General features: G+C 36.6%; 1 protein-coding gene across 2 annotated transcripts in view; it reads left to right on the top strand.

Annotated features, from left to right (window-relative positions):
* LOC121033764 (5'-3' exoribonuclease 1) overlaps positions 1-22,224 on the top strand; it is an 86,442-nt gene that overhangs the window by 40,129 nt on the left and 24,089 nt on the right. For both annotated transcript variants that reach the window (XM_040480380.1, XM_040480379.1), the window contains exons 13-19: positions 2,560-2,649; positions 3,189-3,324; positions 6,681-6,737; positions 6,871-7,003; positions 14,746-14,815; positions 17,144-17,351; positions 18,650-18,745. In XM_040480380.1, the coding sequence (XP_040336314.1) occupies positions 2,560-2,649; positions 3,189-3,324; positions 6,681-6,737; positions 6,871-7,003; positions 14,746-14,815; positions 17,144-17,351; positions 18,650-18,745 (790 nt within the window). The remainder of the gene's footprint in view (positions 1-2,559; positions 2,650-3,188; positions 3,325-6,680; positions 6,738-6,870; positions 7,004-14,745; positions 14,816-17,143; positions 17,352-18,649; positions 18,746-22,224) is intronic.

Below are 22,224 nucleotides of genomic sequence, written 5' to 3'. Positions count from 1 at the left end.
CTTTCTGAGACTTCTGTTAGATGATAGACTTCTGGATTAATCCTCTTAATTTTTTTTTTATCTCTTCTCACCCATTTTCTTTATTGCTATACTTCTACTCTGTGGGAGATTTTCTTCAACTTTATCTCATATCATTTTTATTTCTATTTGATTTATTTTTAGTTTCTAAGAGTTCATCCTTAATTCTCTGACATTCCTTTTTTATAGTATCTTGCTCTTATAATGAATGAAATGTTTTATTTCTCTGAAGATGGTAGTTTTAGTTTTTCTTCTTCTATTCTCTATATTTTGTTTTCTCTGAATTGCTTTTTTTTTTTTAACTTGTCCAGTGGTTCTTTGGTGTCTAATCATATTTAAGAGTGAGGCACCAAAAAGCTGGTTGAAAATGTAATGTGCTTTGGGGCGCCTGGGTGGCTCAGTCGGTTAAGCAGCCGACTTCGGCTCAGGTCACGATCTCACACTCCGTGAGTTCAAGCCCCACGTCAGGCTCTGTGCTGACAGCTCAGAGCCTGGAGCCTGTTTCAGATTCTGTGTCTCCCTCTCTCTGACCCTCCCCCATTCATGCTCTGTCTCCCTCTGTCTCAAAAATAAATAAACGTTAAAAAAAAAATTAAAAAAAAAAATGTAATGTGCTTTGGTGGGCCTTCTCAGGTGGGACGTTGCTATTTCTGCAGAGGTCCTCCAAATACCACTACCTATATGTGTGTCTTTTCTCTTGGGCTGGCTAGTTTTCCTAGAGAAGTGTCTTCCAGCCTTTTCTTTGGAGGACAGATGTGAGGAACAAAACTGACTTCCAGTGTTTTGGAAATTAAGCAGGGAAAAAGGATCTTATTATGTAGTAGATACCATGATACACTCTCCAAACCTCCCTTTAAGACTAAAGGACCTATTTATTTGGCAGCTGGAATGCTGCTGTCTGCCAGCTCTCAGTTGTGAGCTCTCTTCAGGAATTGCCTTGCAGAAGAGAACTGCCTCAACCTGAAGTTACATCCCCTTCCCACAACACCCACAGATCCAACACCTGATCTACAAGGAGGTGTAAAGACCCAGCCAACCTCATTGCCCCAGTTTAGGACAATCCTTAAGGGCCATCCTAGTTTGAGATCTCTGTAGGACTGACCAAGGAGTTTTTTAGCAATGGATCACAGCCTAACTTTTCCCTGTACCCAGTGATGCTTCATTCCTTTTTTCTTTTCCCTTCTACTTGTGTTGATTCCACAAGAGCTCTCTGATAAACTTTCTGCATGCTTATGTCCAGTCTCAGGGTCTGCTTCTTAAAGGAGTTACACTTCCTAGCCTGCTTCCTAGCAACACATTGTATAGTAGTTACACTTCCATTAATGCCCTCTCATCTCCTCATCCCCCATCTACCCATCCATCTCCTTGTGCCTTGTATATCTAAAGCTAGAGCATCCCCTGTTCAGCCTCTCTAAAAGATAAACTACAGACAGGTCTTGTGCTGGAGTGAAGGTGAGTAATCACATAATCATCTAGCTGCTTATTATACAAAATATTCACCTAAAAGCTTACTTAACTTCAACCCTCCCATACTGCACCATTAAAATGTACCTAGAAGGGCGCCTGGGTGGCTCATTTGGTTGAGCGTGTGACTTCGGCTCAAGTTATGATCTCACAGTTAATGGGTTCAAGCCCCTCATCAGGCTCTGTGCTGACCACTTGCTCAGAGCCTGGAGCCTGCTTCAGATTCTATGTCTCCTTCTCTCTCTCTGCCCCTCCCCCGCTCACGCTTTGTCTCACTCTGTTTCTCAAAAATAAATAAATGTAAATAAATAAATAAATAAATAAATAAATAAATAAATAAATAAATAGAAATGTACCTAGAGCCCATAATTCCTGAGCTTTTGCAGACTTGCACAGTTTAAATCATCTAGCTTTTTGACTTCTCACACTGGGGGTTAGGGTACAGCTTTCCCTATGTTTCAGACCAGTTGATACTTACCCATCCAGTTTCCAGTTTCTAAAATTTTGTTAACAATTCATATATGCTATCAGACTCTCCACTTCCCTTTTTCATGCCTTTCTGGGTCTATGTCCTTTTTTATACTTTACTCTTCTTGTAATAGGTTGGGCAGTGAGCAAAAATTAAGCACATGTATTCAATCTGCTATGTATTTAAAAGTCCTCCAATATTCAGGAAGCAGTGAAGTTTTGAGGAATATCAAGAAACTTTTAATGTATTTTAATTTTCTTATTATGGGATGCTTCAGCTTTGTTATGAAAATTAGAAAATGAACCTGTAAATTTTTGTTTTGTCCACTTATCACCTGTCATTAGGATCTAAGAACAATTAGAGTCAGTAATTAAAGTTTGTAAGTAACTGGTTTATTACAGTTTAGTAATCATTTAGTCTTCATTTACTAAATCATTTACTAAATCATTTACTAAATCATTTAGTCTCTATTCTTTATTAATACTGTGTAATAATCAACTCTCAGTATATTTTATATGTCTCCTTAAGATCCAAAATCAAATAATAGGAAGTTTATGTGGAGTTAGCTGTATATATATTCTAAGTAGTATTTTTGTTTGTTTGGCTAGAGCTCCAGAACTATTTAGTTATATAGCCAAAAACAGCCAAGAGGATGTGTTCTATGAAGATGATATTTGGCCTGGAGAAAATGAGAATGGGTAAGCAAAATTTGTGGTTATTTATTGCCTCATAGTTCAACTTAGTGGTTCCAGTGAAATGTACAGCAGCTAGTTGATCAAGAATTTTATTACTTTTGTAGGAAGGATTTTATATTTATAGATATATTTTTGTTTGTTTTAAGATCTTCATATAATTTTTATATCCCTTATATCAGTAAAATACTTTTAAATTAATTTTGTGATAATTTTATTTTATTTTACTTCACTTTAAGTTTTATTTATGTAAGTAGTCTCCACACCCATCATGGGGTTGGAACTCACGACCCTGAGATTAAGAGTTGCATGCTCTCCTGACTGAGCCAGGCATGTGCCCCAAATTTTGTGTTTTTTTAAAATTACTGAGAAGTAATATGTCCATGTTTATATTAGATTTATAATCCCAGTTAAGTTTAGTGATCATTAATTATGTATTTGATGTCTTTTATAATTCACGGCCTTCAGAAAATTTATATTAGGCTCTTTGTATAAACCCTCAGAAAGTTTTAATCAATGTGAAATAATTATTGTTTTTAATGTAGTGCTGAGAAAGTTCAAGAAATTATTACTTGGCTAAAGGGACATCCTGTCAGTACTCTGTCTCGTTCTTCTTGTGATTTACAAATTCTGGATGCAGCTATTGTTGAGAAAATTGAGGAAGAAGTCGAAAAGTGCAAGGTACTAATTTTTAGTAACCAAGATGATTGATGAGATTTGAAATTAAATGGACTGCATATCATTCTACAAATAATTCATTTGTGTTTCAACCAAATAAAACTTGAACTCAGTGATTCTAATTTATGTCTGATTATATTCCTTTTTTTAACTTTTGATTTTATTTTCCACATATTTGCCTTTTTATTAAAATGATGTTGTTTTGCTAACAAATTACTTTTGATAGCAGAGTAAGTTTAGAAATGGGCTCTGAAACCATCTTCCCCCATTCCTCTTTCAATACTTACAACCTGAGACAAGATACTTAACCTTTCCATGCCTCTACTACCTCATTGGTAAAATGAGAATAAAATAGTACCTACTTCATAGGGTCGTCAAAAGGATTAACTAAGTTAGGACATGTAAACTCCTTCTAATATTGCCTATTTTTAATGCCTAATGATGCTTGGCTATTGTTATTTGAATTCTTTTATCACATACTCAAGAGCTGTGAAGACAGTCTAGAAAATTACTACTGGATGACACTTTTTCTCTTTACGAAGAAAATATAAGGCGTAAAGCCACGAGTTTGAGTTTTTGAAAACTCATTCACACTCAGATATCTAAGGATAGAAACCTGCATTTCTTTTTTAACCTGTATTTTTTAAAAATTATCTTTCATCCTAAGATAAAATATATTTGTACAGCATTGTATTTGAAATGAGTTTTCTACTTAATAAAGGTTAATTACTTTAAGTCCCCAAATTTTATTTTAATCCATTTGGATGCATAACTTTCTAAAATGCTTTACATATTTCCCCTTACTTTACAAACAAAAGATGTATATACAAATTTATAGTCTATTGTTTGGTTGCAACACTTTTTAGATGTGTGTGCATATAGATTAAGACAGGAATGTTTTTAAAACCAGTTAATGTGTTAAGGAGGTGCTGTCAAGGAGAGCCTTTTTTTTCTTTTTAGTGTTATAATGTTATTAGGATAATAGAGAAAAGGAGAAAAAAGCTAAAAAAATAAATAGAACATTCTGAACATAATTAAACTTTTTCTTTATAATGTAGGATCTTCATTAGAATTATCAGTAGTTTTCTTATTGGGCAGTGGTTCCCAAACTCAGCTAATTATCAAAATTACTAAAGGATCTTTTTAACAAGTGTATTCTGGATTCCACCCCTACAGCAATACTTCTCATACTTTACTGTGCAAATGAGTCACTGGAGTATTTGTTAAAACACAGATTCTGTTTCACTAGTTCTATGATGAGGCTTGAGAGTCTGCATTTCTAACGAGTTCCCAAGTGATCACATTTTGAGTAGCCAGACCCCAGAGTTTTTCATTTAGCAGCTGTGGTTGGAGCCTATTGTGAAAATTCCTGTTTAAAATTTGCCTGATGAATCAGGTTTGATTGCCATGTCCTCTAATCAGTGCTTAGAGGTATTAGAGTGTTTAGAGTGCTTAGAGTGTTTTTTTTTTCACATGCAGTACTTTGGCCCAGGATTGGTGTCTGCTTTTTTAAATTACTTTAAATTTCTTTTATTTTGGGGGCACTTGGGTGGCTCAGTCGTTTAAGCGCCTGACTTCAGCTCAGGTCATAATCTCACAGTTTGTGAGATCAAGCCCCACATCAGGCTCTGCACTGACAGTGTGAAGCCTGCTTGGGATTCTCTTTCCCTCTCTCTCTCTGCCCCTTCCCCCGCTCATGCGCTCTCTCTCTCTCTCTCTCTCTCTCAAAAAAAAAAAAAAAAAAAAACCAAAAAACAAAAAAAACACCATACCTTAAATAAATAAATTTATTTTTTTCTCCTTTTGCTGTTGTCAGTGGGCATAACTTGTACCCTATTAGTCCTAGTGTGCTGTGGGCTGGAAGCATAGACATCTTGTCTGTACTGCCTTCATTATTCATTCTAGTTTGTTTGTTTTTAATGTTAGTTATTTTTGAGAGAGCATGAGCAGGGAAAGGGCAGAGAGAGATAGAGGGAGACACAGAATCCAAAACAGGCTCCAGGCTGTGAACTGTCAGCACAGAGCCTGACTCAGGGCTCCAATTCATGAACTAAACCATGAGATCATGACCTGAGCCGAAGTCAGACACTTAACTGAGCCACCCAGGCGCCCCTATTCATTCTGTTTAAAATCGTGACCTCTCTACACACTGCTGATCCCCTTTACCTGCTTTATTTTTCTCTGTGCTTTCTACCATCAAACATACTATATATTTTCTTTATTTTATTTCTTGTATGTCTCTCTAAGTAGACTAAAGGAATAGGTCACAGTTTTATCCTTAGCATCCAGATTAATACATGGCATGTAAATGGAACTCAGTAAAGATTCATTTGAAAGAATAAATCAAATATCTTTGTAATAAAAGATAATAGGCTCTATTTAAAGGCTTGAGCATTTTACAATATATAAATACATGAACTCTACTGTATGGCCTCTAGCTTGGAGCTGTTTTATGCCTTTTGTGCTTATTTCCATAAACTACGTTCTAAAGATAGGGGCTGCCGTATAAGTAAACTGCTGCCATTTTTCTTAGTAGATGAGAATTCATTTAAAAAATATTTAATGTGAATGGTAGTTATGGATTGCAATGGATATAAACTATGATAGAATAGGTAATAATATTTCTATCTTACAGTAAAAGGAAGCTGATGCTTGAGTGTGAGTTCACAAAATTAACAAGGAGTAAAGATGGGACAAAAGTCTTCTTCAGGCATTTGTCAGATGATCAAAAAATTCAAACATCAAAGCCATTTTCATGAAAGATTCCAAAAGCAAGGACTTTGTTAAATGAATGCCACCTTAATTTTAATAAGTAGCCAGAAAACCGACAGTAATGTCATAGATCAGTACTTCATACCTTTTTTTCCTTTAATATAAATCTTCATTGGCCATCAGATATAATTCTTTTTAGAGTAAAAAAGTATTTGAGTAGGATAACATTTACATAAAGTTCCAAAAGATAAATCTAATCTTTTGTGTTAGAAATAAGGTTATTTTGGGGAATGGTAGTAACTGGGAGGGAATACAGGAGTTCTTATGTTGTGCTTACTAAAGTTCTCTCTTGAACTCAGTATGGTTATACATAGATAAGCTCATAAAAACTCACAGGCTGTATGCATACAACTTTGCATTTTTCTGTGTCTTATACTTCAACAAAAATTTAATTAAAAAAAATTTTTAAGTATGTATTATTCCTCCTTGCTGCATCTGAAGAACTTCAAATATTCTTTTAATTACTCATTTGGCTTTTTAAATATAATCATGTCCAAATGAATAATAATTTTATATTTTTAATATAAATTCAAATAACAATTTTATAATTTTATGTTTTTAAATATTTAAACATTTTTTTTCTTCAGCAAAGAAAGAATAATAAGAAGGTACGAGTGACAGTGAAGCCCCATTTGCTGTACAGAGTAAGTTTCCTATCAAAGAATTCAAAGTTGTTTTTACTTTGAAAGTGTAGAAAGAACACAATGTTTTTGTTATAGTAATAGAAAAACTATTTCAAATTAGAGTTAATAATAATTAAAGCTTTCTTCTCTACAGCCTTTAGAACAGCAACATGGAGTCATTCCTGATCGAGATGCAGAATTTCGTCTTTTTGACCGTGTGGTAAATGTGAGAGAGAACTTTTCAGTTCCAGTTGGCCTTCGGGGCACCATCATAGGAATTAAAGGGGGTAATATCTCAGTACTTGGTGTGTCTTCAACTGTTTCTGTATTGTAAAGTAAAACACAAATTAAGTGTCTTATATCTAAGCAGAGAGCAATAATGTACATAGTTAACTGTATTGCACACTTAAAAATCATTAAGATGGTAAATTTTATGTCGTGTATTTTTTATTAAAAAGAAAAATATGAGAAAATGGAGGGAAAAAGGAAGAAGCAACTAAGGATCTAAATGTGCCTCAGAGGGATGCCTGGCATGAGCTGCTTTGCAGCATAGATTCCAAAAAAAGTCAAAGTAGCATGAAGCAACATATCAGGTGCCAAGGGGTCAGGGTGTTGGCAGCACTGTCCTTTCTTGTCTCAGGCACTCAACCTTGGTGTGATTGTTTGGGCGAGGAATGGTAAGGGTCAGATGGGTGTGATGAAACAACAAGCCCCTGCTGCTATCTGCTCAACCCTATGCATCAGCTGTTCAAATACTGAGCTTATTGGATTGTATTCTAGTCAAGTTGTCTTGGGACCCTGATAACGTAGAAGTTTCCTTTCTTCTGACCACTCCTATCAGTAATAGTGACTACTTGGGATTTTGTCTTGAGAAGGATTTTAAAATTGTATCTATGCTGAGTGGGAAAGAGCTTTGTCATTGATTTTTAACTATGTCTGCCATGGACATGGAATAAAAAGGGGAGTATTTGTCATTACTGTCCTCAGCTGAGACCTCATCTCCATAGTCATCTTTACTAGAGGGAGTGAACAATCCTCATATCTTTTACAATCTTAATAATCTTCTGAGAAATGGCCCCTCCCTCAGATGGGGAATGGGAACCTAGAAGGTGAGCTTTAAGCCTTCAGAGGAGAAACTCCTGCCTCTCATTGAGCCTCACTTTCTTGAGTTTAGATTTCAAGTAAAAGTGTCAGGTTAAAAGGTACGGCTGGATGTTGGACACTGGATGAGCTCTGCAGACTTGGTTTTGTCTGGGCAGTAAAGGATCTGTCTTACTGCAAGACCTTCAAAACTGCAAACTCCAAAGGCCCCAATAGTTCATTTTTGCCTAGTCCTTTTTAATAAAAAATACAGACATCCCTCCACTCCTACCACAGGCTAGGATATTATCAGATATTATGTTAGGGTTTTCCAGAGAAACAGAACCAATAAAGTAGAAAGGAGTAGGGGAAGGGTGGAGAGAAAAAAAGAGAGGGAGATGGAGGGGAGTGGGAGGGTTAGTCAATTCTCAAGTAATGTGACTGTATTATTAATTTGGGCTTAAAGTTCAAAATGTTATTATAGCTAATTATTTCACTTTACCTTGGCATTTTGGATAAATTTAATCTTGCCAGATATATCTCATCAGCCTCTCTGCCAAATGTATTCTTCTCTGTTCCTATCTAAATTTATTGCAATCTTTCTCATGTGTCTCATATCTCAGTTATGACATCCATAATCGACCAAGTCATCTCAGCCAGAACCTTGGAGTCATCTTTGGTGTCTCCATCCTTTTTATCTACACAGGTCACAGACCCCTGCCAATTCTATCTAATAATATTTCTGTTCTCTCCATTCTCTTCCTTTTATTAAATAAACTACGATGTTTTCAGATCTTTGTCATCTTTTATCTGTCTTACTCTAAGGCCTTCAAAACTGCAAACTCCAAAGGCCCCAATAGTTCATTTTTGCTTTTGTTTCCCTTGCCTCCAGAGACATGTCTAGTAAGAAGTTGCTGCAGCCAAGGTCAAAGAGGTCGTTGCCTGCTTTCTCCTCTAGGATTTGGATGGTTTCATGTCTCACATTTAGGTCTTTCATCAATTTTGAATTTATCTTTGTGTATGGTGTAAGAAAGTGGTCCGGTTTCATTCTTCTAAATGTCACTGTCCAGTTTTTCCAGCACCATTTGCTGAAGATACTGTCTTTTTTCCATTAGATACTCTTTGCTGCTTTGTGAAAGATCAGTTGGCCATACATTTGTGGGTCCATTTCTGGGTTCTCTATTCTATTTTATTGGTCTATGTGTCTGTTTTTGTGCCAATACCATACTGTCTTGATGCCTACGGCTTTGTAGTAGAGGCTAAAGTCTGGGATTGCGATGCCTCCCACTTTGGTTTTCTTCTTCAATATTACTTTGGCTATTCAGGGTCTTTTGTGGTTCCATACAAATTTTAGGATTGTTTGTTCTAGCTTTGAGAAGAATGCTGGTACAATTTTGATTGATATTGCATTGAATGTGTAGATTGCTTTGGGTAGTATTGACATTTTGACAATATTTATTCTTCCAATCCATGAACATGGAATGCTTTTCCATTTTTTTGTGTCTTCTTCAATTTCCTTCATAAGCTTTCTATAGTTTTCAGCATACAGGTCTTTTACATCTTTGGTTAGGTTTATTCCCAGGTATCTTATGGTTCTTGGTGCTATTGTAAATGGGATCAGTTTCTTTATTTCTCTTTGTGTTGCTTCATTATTGGTGTATAAAAATGCAACCGGTTTCTGTACATTGATTTTGTACCCTGCGACTTTGCTGAATTCATGTATCAGTTCTAGAAGTCTTTTAGCCAGTCTTTCGGGTTTTCCAAGTTGTCTGCGAAAAGTGAAAGTTTGACTTCTTCTTTGCCAATTTTGATGGCCTTTTTATTCTGTTTTGTTGTCTGATTGCTGGTGCTCGGGTTTCCAACACTATGTTAAACAACAGTGGTGAGAGTGGACATCCCTGTCGTGTTCCTGATCTCAGCAGGAAAGCTCTCAGTTTTTCCCCATTGAGGATGATATTAGCTGCTGGCTTTTCATATATGGCTTTTATGATGTTTAAGTATGTTCATTCTATCCCGAATTTCTTGAGGGCTTTTATTAAACGTTGTTGTATTTTGTCAAATGGTTTTTCTACATCTGTTGACAGGATTATATGGTTCTTATCCTTTCTTTTATTAATGTGATGTATCACATTGATTGATTTGCAAATATTGAACCAGCCCTGCAGCCCAAGAATGAATTCCACTTGATCATGATGAAGAATTCTTGTTATATGTTGTTGAATTCAGTTTCCTAGTATCTTGTTGAGAATTTTTGCATCCATGTTCATCAGGGATATTGGCCTGTAGTTCTCCTTTTTTTGTGGGGTCTCTCTCAGGTTTAGGAATCAAGGTAATGTGGGCTTCATAGAATGAGTCCATAAGATTTCCTTCCATTTCTATTTTTTGGAATAGCTTGAGAAAGATAGGTATTATCTCTGCTTTAAATGTCTGGTAGAATTCCTCAGGGAAGCCATCTGGTCCAGGACTCTTATTTGTTGGGAGATGTTTTGTTTTGTTTTGTTTTGTTTTATTTTGTTTTGTTTTGTTTTTAATTAATTTTTTTGTTTTAACATTTATTTATATTTGAGAGAAAGAGACAGAGCATGAGCAGGAGAGGGACAGAGAAAAAGGGAGACACAGATTGAAAGCAGGGTCCATGCTCCAAGCTGTCAGCACAAATTCCAGGGTGGGGCTCAAACTCACAAGCCGTGAGATCATGACCTGAGCTGAAGTGAGAAGCTTAACTGAGTGAGTCACCCAGGTGCCCCCCGTTGGGAGATTTTTGATAACTGATTCAATTTCTTCACTAGTTATGGGTCTGTTCAAATTTTCTATTTCTTCCCGTTTGAGTTTTGGTAGTGTGTGGGTGTCTAGGAATTTGTCCATTTCTTCCAGGTTGTCCTGTTTTTTGGCATATAATTTTTCATAGTATTCTCTGATAATTGCTTGTATTTCTGAGGGGTTGGTAGTGATAAATCCATTTTCATTCATGATTTTATCTATTTGGGTCATCTCTCTTTTTGAGAAGTGTGGCTAGGGTTTTATCAATTTTGTTTATTTTTTCAAAAAACCAACTCTTGGTTTCATTGATCTTTTCTACTGTTTTTTGTTTTGTTTTGTTTTGTTTGTAGGTTTTTTTTGGATTCTATATTATTTATTTCTGCTCTGATCTTTATTCTTTCTCTTCTCCTGCTGGGTTTGGGGTTTCTTTATTGTTCTGCTTCTAGTTCCTTTGGGTGTGCTGTTAGATTTTGTATTTGGGATTTTTCTTGTTTCTTGAGGTAGGCTTGGATTGCAGTGTATTTTCCCCTTAGGACTACCTTTGCTGCATCCCAAAGGGTTTGGAGTGTTGTGTTGTCATTTTCATTTGCTTACATATATTTTCAAATTTCTTCTTTAATTGCCTGGTTGACCCATTCATCCTTTAGTAGGATGTTCTTTAACCTTCATGCATTTGGAGGTTTTCCAAACTTTTTCCTGTGGTTGATTTCAAGTTTCATAGCATTGTGATCTGAAAGTATGCATGGTATGATCTCAGTTCTTTTGTATTTGTTGAGGGTTGTTTTGTGACCCAGTATGTGATCTGTCTTGGAGAATATTCCTTGTGCACTTCAGAAGAATGTATATTCTGCTGCTTTAGGACGAAAAGTTCTAAGTATATCTGTCAAGTCCATCTGGTCCAGTATATCATTCAGAGCCATTGTTTCTTTATTGATGTTCTGTCTAGATGATCTATCCATTGTTGTAAATGGAGTATTAAAGTCCCCTGTAATTAGCACATTTTTATCAATAAGATTGCTTATGTTTATGATTAATTTTTTTATATATTTGGGTGATTCCAAATTTGGTGCATAAATATTTATAATTGTTAGCTCTTCTTTATGGATAGACCCCTTAATTATTATATAATGCCCTTCTTCATCTCTTGTTACAGTCTTTAGTTTAAAATCTAGTTTGTCTGATATAAGTATGGCTACTCCAGCTTTCTTTTGACTTCCAGTAGCATGATAGATGGTTCTCCATCCCCTCACTTTCAACCTGAAGGTGTCCTCAGGTCTAAAATGGATCTCTTGTAGACAGCAAATAGTTGGGTCTTATTTTTTTTATACATTCTGATACCCTGTGTCTTTTGATTGGAGCATTTAGTCCATTTACATTCAGTGTTATTATTAAAAGATACGGGTTTAGAGTCTTGTGTTGTCTGTAGGTTTTGTGCTTGTAGTGATGGCTCTGGTCCTTGGTGGTCTTTGCAATACTCACAGAGTCCCCCTTAGGATCTCTTGTAGTGCTGGTTTAGTGGTGATGAATTCCTTCAGTTTTTGTTTGTTTGGGAAAACCTTCATCTCTTCTTCTATTCTGAATGACAGGCTTGCTGGATAGAGGATTCTTGGCTGCATGTTTTTCCTATTCATCACATTGAAAATTTTCTGCCACTCCTTTCTGGCCTGCCAAGTTTCAGTAGATAGGTCTGCTACTACCCTTATGTCTACCCTTGTAAGTTAAGGCCCATTTATCCCTAGCTGCTTTCAGAATTCTCTCTTTGTCTTTGTATTTTGCCAGTTTCACTGTGATATGTCATGCAGAAGATCAATTCAAGTTACATCTAAAGGGAGTTCTCTGTGCCTCCTGGATTTCAATGTCTGTTTCCTTCCCCAGATTGGGGAAGTTCTCAGCTGTGATTTGTTCAAGCACACCTTTGGCCCCTTTCTCTCTTCTTCTTCTGGAACTCCTATGATATAGATATTGTTCCATTTCATTGAATCACTTAGTTCTCTAATTCTCCCTTCATGATCCAGAATTTTTTTATCTCTCTTTCTCAGCTTCATCTTTTTCCATAATTTTATCTTCTATTTCACCTATTCTCCCCTCTGCCTCATCATTTCTCACTGTCACCTCCTGTAGTTTATTTTGCACCTCATTTACAACATTTTTTAATTTATCATGACTATTTTTCAGTTCCTTGATCTCTGTAGCAATAGATTCTCTCCTGTCTTCTATGCTTTTTTCAAGTCCAGCAATTAATCTTATGACTATTATTCTAAATTCTTGTTCACATATATTGTTTATATCTGTTTTGAGAAATTCTTTAGCTGTCATTTCTTCCTGGAATTTCTTTTGAGAATTTTTCCATTTTGTCATTTTGGCTAGTTTTTTTGTCCCTTATGTGTGTTTTAAAAGCTTGTTATGTGTCCTGCACCTGCAAACACTACCATATTAAAGAGGGGTCATACATTGTCCAGGGCCTGGCCCTGTAGAAGATGTTTTTTTGAAGAGTGTTACTTGCTCTCTGTTGTTGTGACTTTGGTTACTTTATCTCCCGGTCTGTAGTGATGTTTTGAACCCTCCACCAGGTGTGCTTTGATTTGTTCGTTAAAGTAGCCCTGGAAAGGAAAACAAACAAAAACAAACAGAAAACAAAAACAAACAAACACACAAATAAACAAAAAACCCAAAAACAAAAAGCCAGAAACACCAGCTACAAGTAAACAATATGGTGGAAGCGGTGCTGATAGAAGAGGCCTTATCCCATACAAAGAAATGACAGGGGTGGGGAAAAAGAAAAAATAAAAGTTGACCAGAGAAACTATACAGCTTAATCCAGAGAGAGAGAGAGAGAGAGGAAAATAAAGGAAGAAAAAGGGGAAAAAGAAAATAAAATTGTCCAGACAGAAACTATATGGCTTAATTCAGAGAGAGAGAGAGGAGAATAAAGAAGGAGGTGTGGAACATGTATCAAGAGAATGGATTAAATATGTCTGCTTAAACAAACCAATAACCAGAGTAACCAGACTAGAGGAGGGAAGAGATAAGGAGAAAAGGAAGGAAGAACATATCTATAAGTAAGAATTGTCTGAGAATTAAACCAGGCAGTGCAACAGCACTGGTCTGGAGGAGGGGCTGTCTGGTGCTATCTGTCAGCGTCCATCCCACTCCAGCAGATATGCAGTTACCAGGTGCAGAGGAGTGTGGTTTGGTTTAGCAGGTCACATCTCCACTGTGGGCCCTAGGGCCGATGCCTGAAGCTCCACCTTGTTGGTAATGGGGAGAAAAATGACAACGCCCCAGTCTCTCCTCCACAGACCAGGTGTCCCAAACCATTCTGTTTAAGCCGTCCTCACTGTGCCATGGGTGCAACCAAGGCGGTTTGTCCTGCCCGGCCGACTCCTGTGCCCTGGCGCTTGCCTGGGATTCAAACTCCTGCTCCATGTGCCCGGGTACTGGGGGAGTGCCACTCTCTGACTGGCGGAGGCAGGCAGGCTTTGTCCTGTCCCACAGCACTCCAGGGAGAGGATCACTTTCTCCCACTGTGGACTGTGCCCCTGACCTAGCCACCGAACCTGGGGCTGACTCCCCTCCTGCCCAGGTGCGTGATCCAGGCAGCCAGCCCAGTCGAGAGAAAGCCCCTCAATTAGAGATTGGCCCTTTCTCTGTCCAGGTCCATGGTTTTTCTCTTGTCCAGATACAGTCCTATGCTTCCCCAGCCTCTCTTTCTTGTCCTTTGTCTCTGCAGAAGGGGATCCCTCCCCTCCGTTCAATTTATCTCTCCCAGTTCGCAGTCACACACCTCTGGCCCGTCAGGTTGTCCTGGTGGGTTCCTGGAAGCTACTGTCTCTTTGCCTCCCAGACTCTTGGAATTCAAAGTCCTTTATCTTCAACCTTGCTTTGTTTGAGAGAGGAGGGAACTTCAGATCCCCCTACTTCTCTGCCATGTTGGCCCCTCCCCTTATTATGAATAATTTCAAACATAGACAAAAGCAGAGAGAAAAACATAATTAATCTTCCCAAAGTATATAATTTAAAATATTATTTTGCTTTAAATTAATACCGGTAATCTGTGAGTTTATCTATTTTTCATTTAGTGTATTCCCCTGCACTACTTTTTGATAATTGTAATTAATGTTTCTCAAAGTTCAAAAACTTATAAGCTGATTTTTCATTATATGATTTTTAAATCTCTTTTTTTTCACAGCTAACAGAGAAGCTGATGTACTATTTGAAGTATTATTTGATGAAGAATTTCCCGGAGGCTTAACAATAAGGTTTGTATTTCCTGATGATAATTATACTTTGTGAATATGAACATGTGACCAGTGACTTTACTGTACTTATTTGTCTCCATTTTGAATTCCTCTTATATGCAAGACATCATACTTGCTACCAGGGAAGGTAGCAATGAGTAAGACAGACATGCTTTCTACTTTCACAGAGCTTTCATTTTAGTGGGGGAGATAATTGTGTCACTGATTATAATATTAGTTATTTAGTTAAAATGTGAGAAGTGCTGGGAAGGAAAAGTTCAGGTTTCTATAAGAGTATAACTTGTCCTGAGAATTCTAGAAAGCCTTCTTGACAAGTATTTAAGATGAGACTTAAAGAATGAATAATAGCTAACTGGAGGAAGAGGGAAGAAGAATGTTAAGTGGTCATGAAGAAGAAATAACAACATACAACAAAGGACCTATTCAGTCATTCAAAAAAAAAAATGCAAGTGTGTCTGAACTTTAACAAGATTAGAGTAAAAGAGAAAAGCAAGAACCACACTGCAGGAACTTGTAAGCCAACTTTGAGGACATGTTAAGATTTTGGTATCTTGGCCTTCATCCTTAAAGCAATGTGAAGTCATCAAAATCAAAGCTGTGACATCAGATTTGCATTTTAGTGGAATTGTGGATGCTGAAGCCAGACTCAGGTGGTTTGAGGAGGCAGGAAATTGAGCTGACCCTTGAGAAGTTTGACCATGAAGGAGAGAAAAGATAACTGGAGGTTAGCAGGTTTAAAGGAAGAGAATTGGATTTTTTGTTTAAATTAATATGGGTGAGTTTTATTTATTTGGGGGAAGCACTGATAGAAAATGTACAGGAAAAAGGATTATGATAGAATGAAAGGTACATGGAATGGGTTCTCTCACTTATTCTTTGAGTTACCTTGAGTAGGTAGTTCAAAGCATTCTGACCCTCAATTCCCTCATTTATAATGAAGATACATACTTCACTAGATTCTTGTGAGGATTAAATGAAGTCCTTTCCAGTTTCCTGTCTCCCTTCTAGAAACTAGCTGGAAAGCTAAACTGAATTTAGCTTAGTTTCTTTTTCTCCTCTATTTTGATTAGTGACTAATTAAATAAAAAATTGATTACTCTGGTTTAGTCTCTTTTCTTTTTAAAAGTAGGCTCCACACCCAGCATGGAGCCCAAGACGGCTTGAACTCATGACCCTGAGATCTGAGCCAAGATCTAGAGTCGAACACTTAACCAACTGAGCCACCCAGGCACCCCTTGTTTAGCTTATTTGCATAAAATCACTATCGTGAGTCCTTTTCAAAGTAACCCTCACAATGCTATTACTGTTGTTTTACAACTCAAATGTGCCTGTTACCAAAAGACTTTAACTCTACAATCTTCAAATGCAGCAGCAGAGTCTGGATCTCTTATCTGATTTTATTTTTCATGAAAATGTTTGATCACCAGTAACCTTAGCCCAGTAACTTAGAAGATACATTTTTAAGATGATTAACTTTTTTCTCAGTGTCTTTTTTTTCACTCCTAGGTAGAGGCACTGGATTTCTTTACTGATAGAGAGCTATGTAAAAGATTACCTGTACATTCATTTCTATAATGCAGAATCTTTAAGTATAGTTCTCATGAACATATTTTCTACAAATCATATAAATATTTGTCATAAAATAATTCTACTCCATCATCTCTTAAGAGGATTATATTCTTAGAAAAAGTGCATAATAGAGTTAAGAACTTTTGACAAGAGAAGATTTATTTTAATATCTAATATTTTTGTTAAGGCTAGGAAGGAAGGAAATCACAAATACTTATCTATTAAGCCTTCCTGGGTCCATAACTTTAAGATGGGAAGGTGAGGATAAAAAGGCTAGACTCAGCAATTGATCAGGAGACAAATGTGATCAAAGTTAACATTTGCCCTATTGTGTAGGGAGAGGTCCACTGAGAACAGTGCCGCATTTGAGTATCTCCTGGTCTTTCATAAACCAAACTGTACAACCCAGTTTTTAAAAGAAGCTTGACATTTAATTCATAAATTTTTAGTTATACTCAGATATTTTGTTGCCAGCCTTCTGAGAGCAAACTAACACATACACACATCCCTTGCACATCACACCTGTAGAAGAGTTGTTCCCCCACTTGGTAGCACTGAGTAGTCTATTCAGAAACTTTTCAGAAATGTATCATCTTATAAATTGAGATCTTTCTATGATTTCAGGTTCCTCTGCTGAATTTAAGAGTAACGTTTATTAATTCAGATTATGGACTGACTGTCCACCCAAAAATAATTTGATTTGTCTGCTCCCTAACACATTTAGTATTATTTCCCCCTGAAATAACTGTTTACTTTTAGGTGCTCACCTGGTAGAGGTTATCGACTGCCAACAAGTGCCTTGGTGAATCTTTCTCATGGGAGTCGCTCTGAAACTGGAAATCAGAAGTTGACAGCCATTGTGAAACCACAACCAGCTGTGAATCACTATAGCTCAAATTCATCAATTTCCTCTGGGCATTTGGGAGGCCTGAACCATTCCCCGCAATCACTTTTTGTTCCTACTCAAGTAAGGCACTTAGTCTCATTTCTTTCTGCCCCTTACAAATCACAGGCAGACTTTGTAAGTGGAAACATAATTTGACTTAGTTTTTAAAAAAATTTTAGTTCAAATCAATTTCAGATTTATTTTAAGTTAATGGACTAGTAAAGAGTGCTACTGATAGCATTCTACCTCTGTTATAAAATTAATTATATTAAAGAAGAAACACATTTTTTAAATAGCCTGAGGATGTCTGTTTTGTTTTCATATATTTACCTTTGAAACTAAAGTTTCCATTTTTTTCTTATATAACTCAAATGTTACATCTACTACGAAATAACATGAATTTGAAACGTTAACAGGGAGAGAATTAAATTTATTAAAAGTTATTTACAAGTTTCTACTATGCAACTCATGGGTGATTTACTTTATTTTATCTTTCTGGGGACAAAATTGAATTGTTTTGTGAGAGACACTTAATCTTATTCCATGTCCCCAAATCTTAATCACATTTTTTTTATCTTAACCTCACTTTAATCCAAGTAATATGTGTTCATTATAGACTAATTAGAAAACACAGATAAGGAGATAAGAGCAAAGGAAACAGAAGCAAAAATACTCTCAAATTTCATAGGTAACCACTATTAAATTTTGGTGCATATTTTTTCAGAGTTTAGTCTGAACAAAATCAGTTCCCCATAAGGAATAGGTGATTTTTAATCTATTAGATGCTTTTGTGTAAGAGGAAGATTTTAAGAATAAAATCATTAGATACTAGTTTGAATGAGTTAATATATCAGTACATTGGAAGGCAAAAAAAATATTTTCATAGGGATATTGATTTAGTATAATCCATAGCATTTGTCATGCTTTAAAGATTTTTCAATTGGGGCACCTGGGTGGCTCAGCCAGTTAAGCATCTGACTTTGGCTCAGGTCATGATCTCACAGTTCGTGACTTCAAGCCCCACATCAGGCTCTGTGCTGACAGCTCAGAGCCTGGAGCCTATTGCAGATTCTGTGTCTCGCTTTCTCGGTCTGCCCCTACCCCATTTGTGCTCTCTCTGTCTTGCAAAAATAAGGAAATAAACATTTTACTTTTCAGTAAAAACATTCAAAACTAGTTACATATGATGAAGGCCATTTTCACTCCAATAGAATATTTTTATGATTACTGAGCTCCAGAAAAAAAGAACTGAGATTTCAGATAACGGAAGTTAAGATCCTGTCTACTGCTAATTAACTTTAGTGAATTAATTTTATTTTTTAATATGAATCTTAATTTTTTTGTTTCACTTCCTTAAGAAATTTTTTGTGCTTTGCCAGGTACCTAGTAAAGATGATGATGAATTTTGCAACATTTGGCAGTCCTTACAGGGATCTGGAAAGGTTCAGCACTTTCAGCCAACTCTACAAGAGAAGGTTAGTATACCTTGTTTGATGGACATTTAATTTAAAAAAACAACAACAGAGTGCCTAGGTGGCTCAGTCAGTTAAGTGACCAACTCTTGATTTCAACTCAAGTCATGATCTCATGGTTCATCGGATCGAGCCCCGCGTGGGGCTCAGTGCTGACAGCGTGGAACCTGCTTAGGATTCTTTCTCCCCCTCTCCCTTTCCTCTCCCATGATCTCTCTCTCTCTTTCTCCCCCTTCCTCTCTCTACCTCTCCCATGATCTCTCTCTCTCTCTCAAAATAAATAAATTTTAAAGACAGCAACAACAAGATTTACATTTCTCTTTTGGGTATGCAATGACTAGTTTTCTTCAGAAATCTCATAAAAGAGAAATAATGCTTTTAATCACGAATGTTCAGAATTCTCTTCGGCCATATATAAAAGTTTTTGGACTCATAAGTGGGAATACAGATAATTTTTCTTTTAAATCAGTTTTGGATTTTATGTTAGTTGTTTGCAAAATCATAATAACTGTATTTTAAATTCAGGAGAGGCCTTGGGGTGCCTGGGTGGCTCAGTCAGTTAAGCGTCCAGTTTCAGCACAGGTCATGATCTCACGGTTGTGGGTTTGATCCCTGCATCGGGCTTGTGCTGACAGCTTGGAGCCTGGAGCCTGCTTCGAATTCTGTGTGTGTGTCTCCCTCTCTGCGTCTCCCCCACTCGTGTTCTATTTCTCAAAAATAAATAAACATTAAAAAAAGTTTTTTTTAAATAAGTTAAGCAGAGGCCTTAATGGCACTTATTAACTTACTCATTTTCACTTGCATGTATAGCTTTATTCTGGCAGTTGGTTGTCTTAAATGTGAATGAGCAAATTCATATTCCCTAATAGAGATTAAGAAGAAAAGAAATTCTGCTAACAAAAAAAAAAAAAAAGTTTACTCAGACAAAAAAAAATAATAATAATAATACATTCCTACAACACAACTCTTCTTGCCAAGCTGCTGACCTATCTTTTCAGGTCAAGAGGGAATGTTCTCTCAGGTTTATAAACCAGTAGCCTACACCATGAAGGCCTCTTTTGTTCTAATGTCCTCCAATAATGGTGGCATTATCAGAGTTTATCACAGTAGAGAGGAGAAAATATCAAGGGAAATGATGATAAAATAAACATAAAAAGTGAGAGGGACAAAATACACAGGTCTTCTCTGCCAATAGCTATTATAAATTTTGCTTATCATCCATAAATCCTTTCTACCTAAATATAATCTATATCCAGATTTTCAAACCCTCTTTTCCTCTCTAATTTATTTGATTCTGCTAACTACTCATTCTTTAGAAGTACTGTATTATCATTCATTCATTTCATTACTTCATTCAACATGTATTTGATTGCCTACCATGTACATTGTTCTATACAATGAGACATAGCTGTAAACAAAACAAAAACTCTGACCCTCAAACAATCGGTATCCTTGGGAGGAGAGGACAATAAATAAGTAAATTATATGGCATATTGGTAATACAAAAGTTTAAGGAAAAGTTCAGGGAAAGAGGATAAAAAATGTTGGCAGGAGAGGTAGAGGCAAGGTTTTGCAGTTTTTTTTGTTTTTTTCAACGTTTATTTATTTTTGGGACAGAGAGAGACAGAGCATGAACAGGGGAGGGGCAGAGAGAGAGGGAGACACAGAATCGGAAACAGGCTCCAGGCTCTGAGCCATCAGCCCAGAGCCCGATGCAGGGCTCGAACTCACGGACCACGAGATCGTGACCTGGCTGAAGTCAGACGCTTAACCGACTGCGCCACCCAGGCGCCCCATGGTTTTGCAGTTTTAAATAGAATTATCAGGTAACATTTGAGTAAAGACTTGAATGAAATGAGGACTAGGGCATGTAGATATGTGAAGGGAGAGTATTCCAGACAAATTCAAAGACCCTGGTAGGAATCCAGGTGTACTCAAGGTAGAGAAAAAAGACTTATGGTTCTCAGTCAGTAGGGTGAGTTGTAATTAGAGAGGTGATACATCGATACAATGCAGGATCCTCTGGGTCATTAATAAGGACATTGATTTTTACCCAGTGAGATAAGGAATCAGTGAATGGTTTTGAGAAACAGAATGACATCTAATTTATATTTTAATGGGATCATTCTTTCTGTTATCTTGGGAATAGAATGTATAGGAGCCAGGGTAGAAACAGATTAGTTAGGAGACTACTAGAACCATCAAGGTACAGTTGATAGTGACTTGGACCAAGGTAGTAGGGGGCTGTGAGAAGTGATCAAATTCTAGTCATATATGGAAGGGATTGCCATCTAATGACAAATTGGATATGGGGTTAAAAGAAAAAAAATGAATTAAAGAGTGTAACTCTTAAGGTCTTAGTAACTAAAAGGATAGAGGGGCTGTTACCTGAAATGGATAAGATAGCAGGTCAAGTAGGTTTGTGGAGGAAGATATAGAGTTCAGTTTTGGTCATGGTAAATTTGAGGTATATATTAAACATCTAAGGGAAGATTAAGAGTTAGAAATTTGAGTGGAGATGCAGAGTCAGTGTCTCTGATAGTTACAGAGGAGAGAGAAATTTGGCATGTATTTGTTTATTTATATGTTTATATCTATGTATATCCAAGAAAGTGGATGTAAATAGAGAAGAGGTCTAATAACTTAGCCTTAGAGAATTCCATCCTTAACGAGTCAGAGAGATTAGGTGAATCTGACAAAGAGGACTGAGAAGGAATGGCCAATGAGATAGGAAGAAAACCAGTAAAGTGTGGTGTTCTAAATGCCAAGTGAAGAATGGATGTCAAGTAGAATAATCAACTGTGTCAAATGCTGGTGATGGATCAATTAAAATGAAAACTGAGAATTAATCATAGAGTTTTTGCATCTGAGGTCATTAGGAATCTTGGCAAGAACGGTTTCAAGTAGGGTGATAAGAGTGAAATACCAAGAAGAGTGGGTTTAAGAGAGAAGAGGAGAAGAAAAAATAGAGGCAGAAAATATAGGCAGCTACTTCAAAGGAGTTAACACTCTAAAAGGAAACATTACCCTGACTCCCTTCTTGGCCTTCTGCCATGTGTTCACCTTCTTTCTTAACCTCTATTTTTCCAACCATTCACTGGGCACTGCTCCCTAAAACTGGACAACAAATTGTTTTTTTTTTTTTTTCTTCCCCCTTTTGCCTTACTGTTTGGTGACGTTTGCTCTTACCTCACTGCTAATTACCACTCAATCTATGTGATCCATACCTCTCAATCAAGATCTAAGCCAGTATCTCCAACTTTCTAGAAGACAGGTATAGATGGATACCCCACCATCATCTCAACCTCAAGATGTTTTAGAATTGACCTCACCTAAAGTTTCCTCTCTTATCCTTATTTCTAACACTACCATTTTCCACGGCATATAATCTGATGAACACGGAGTAAAAACTTTTTCCTTTTTTCCTCTTTTTTTTTTTTTTTTTTTTTTTTTGCTGTGAGACTCCAAATCTTTTTATTTCC

This window comes from Herpailurus yagouaroundi, unplaced genomic scaffold (assembly GCF_014898765.1).
Source record: "Herpailurus yagouaroundi ecotype Mexico unplaced genomic scaffold, PumYag 159, whole genome shotgun sequence".
In the NCBI taxonomy this organism is placed as follows: Eukaryota; Metazoa; Chordata; class Mammalia; order Carnivora; family Felidae; genus Herpailurus; species Herpailurus yagouaroundi.
Note: the sequence above shows the minus strand (reverse complement) of the source record. Positions and strands in the feature narration are given on the sequence as shown.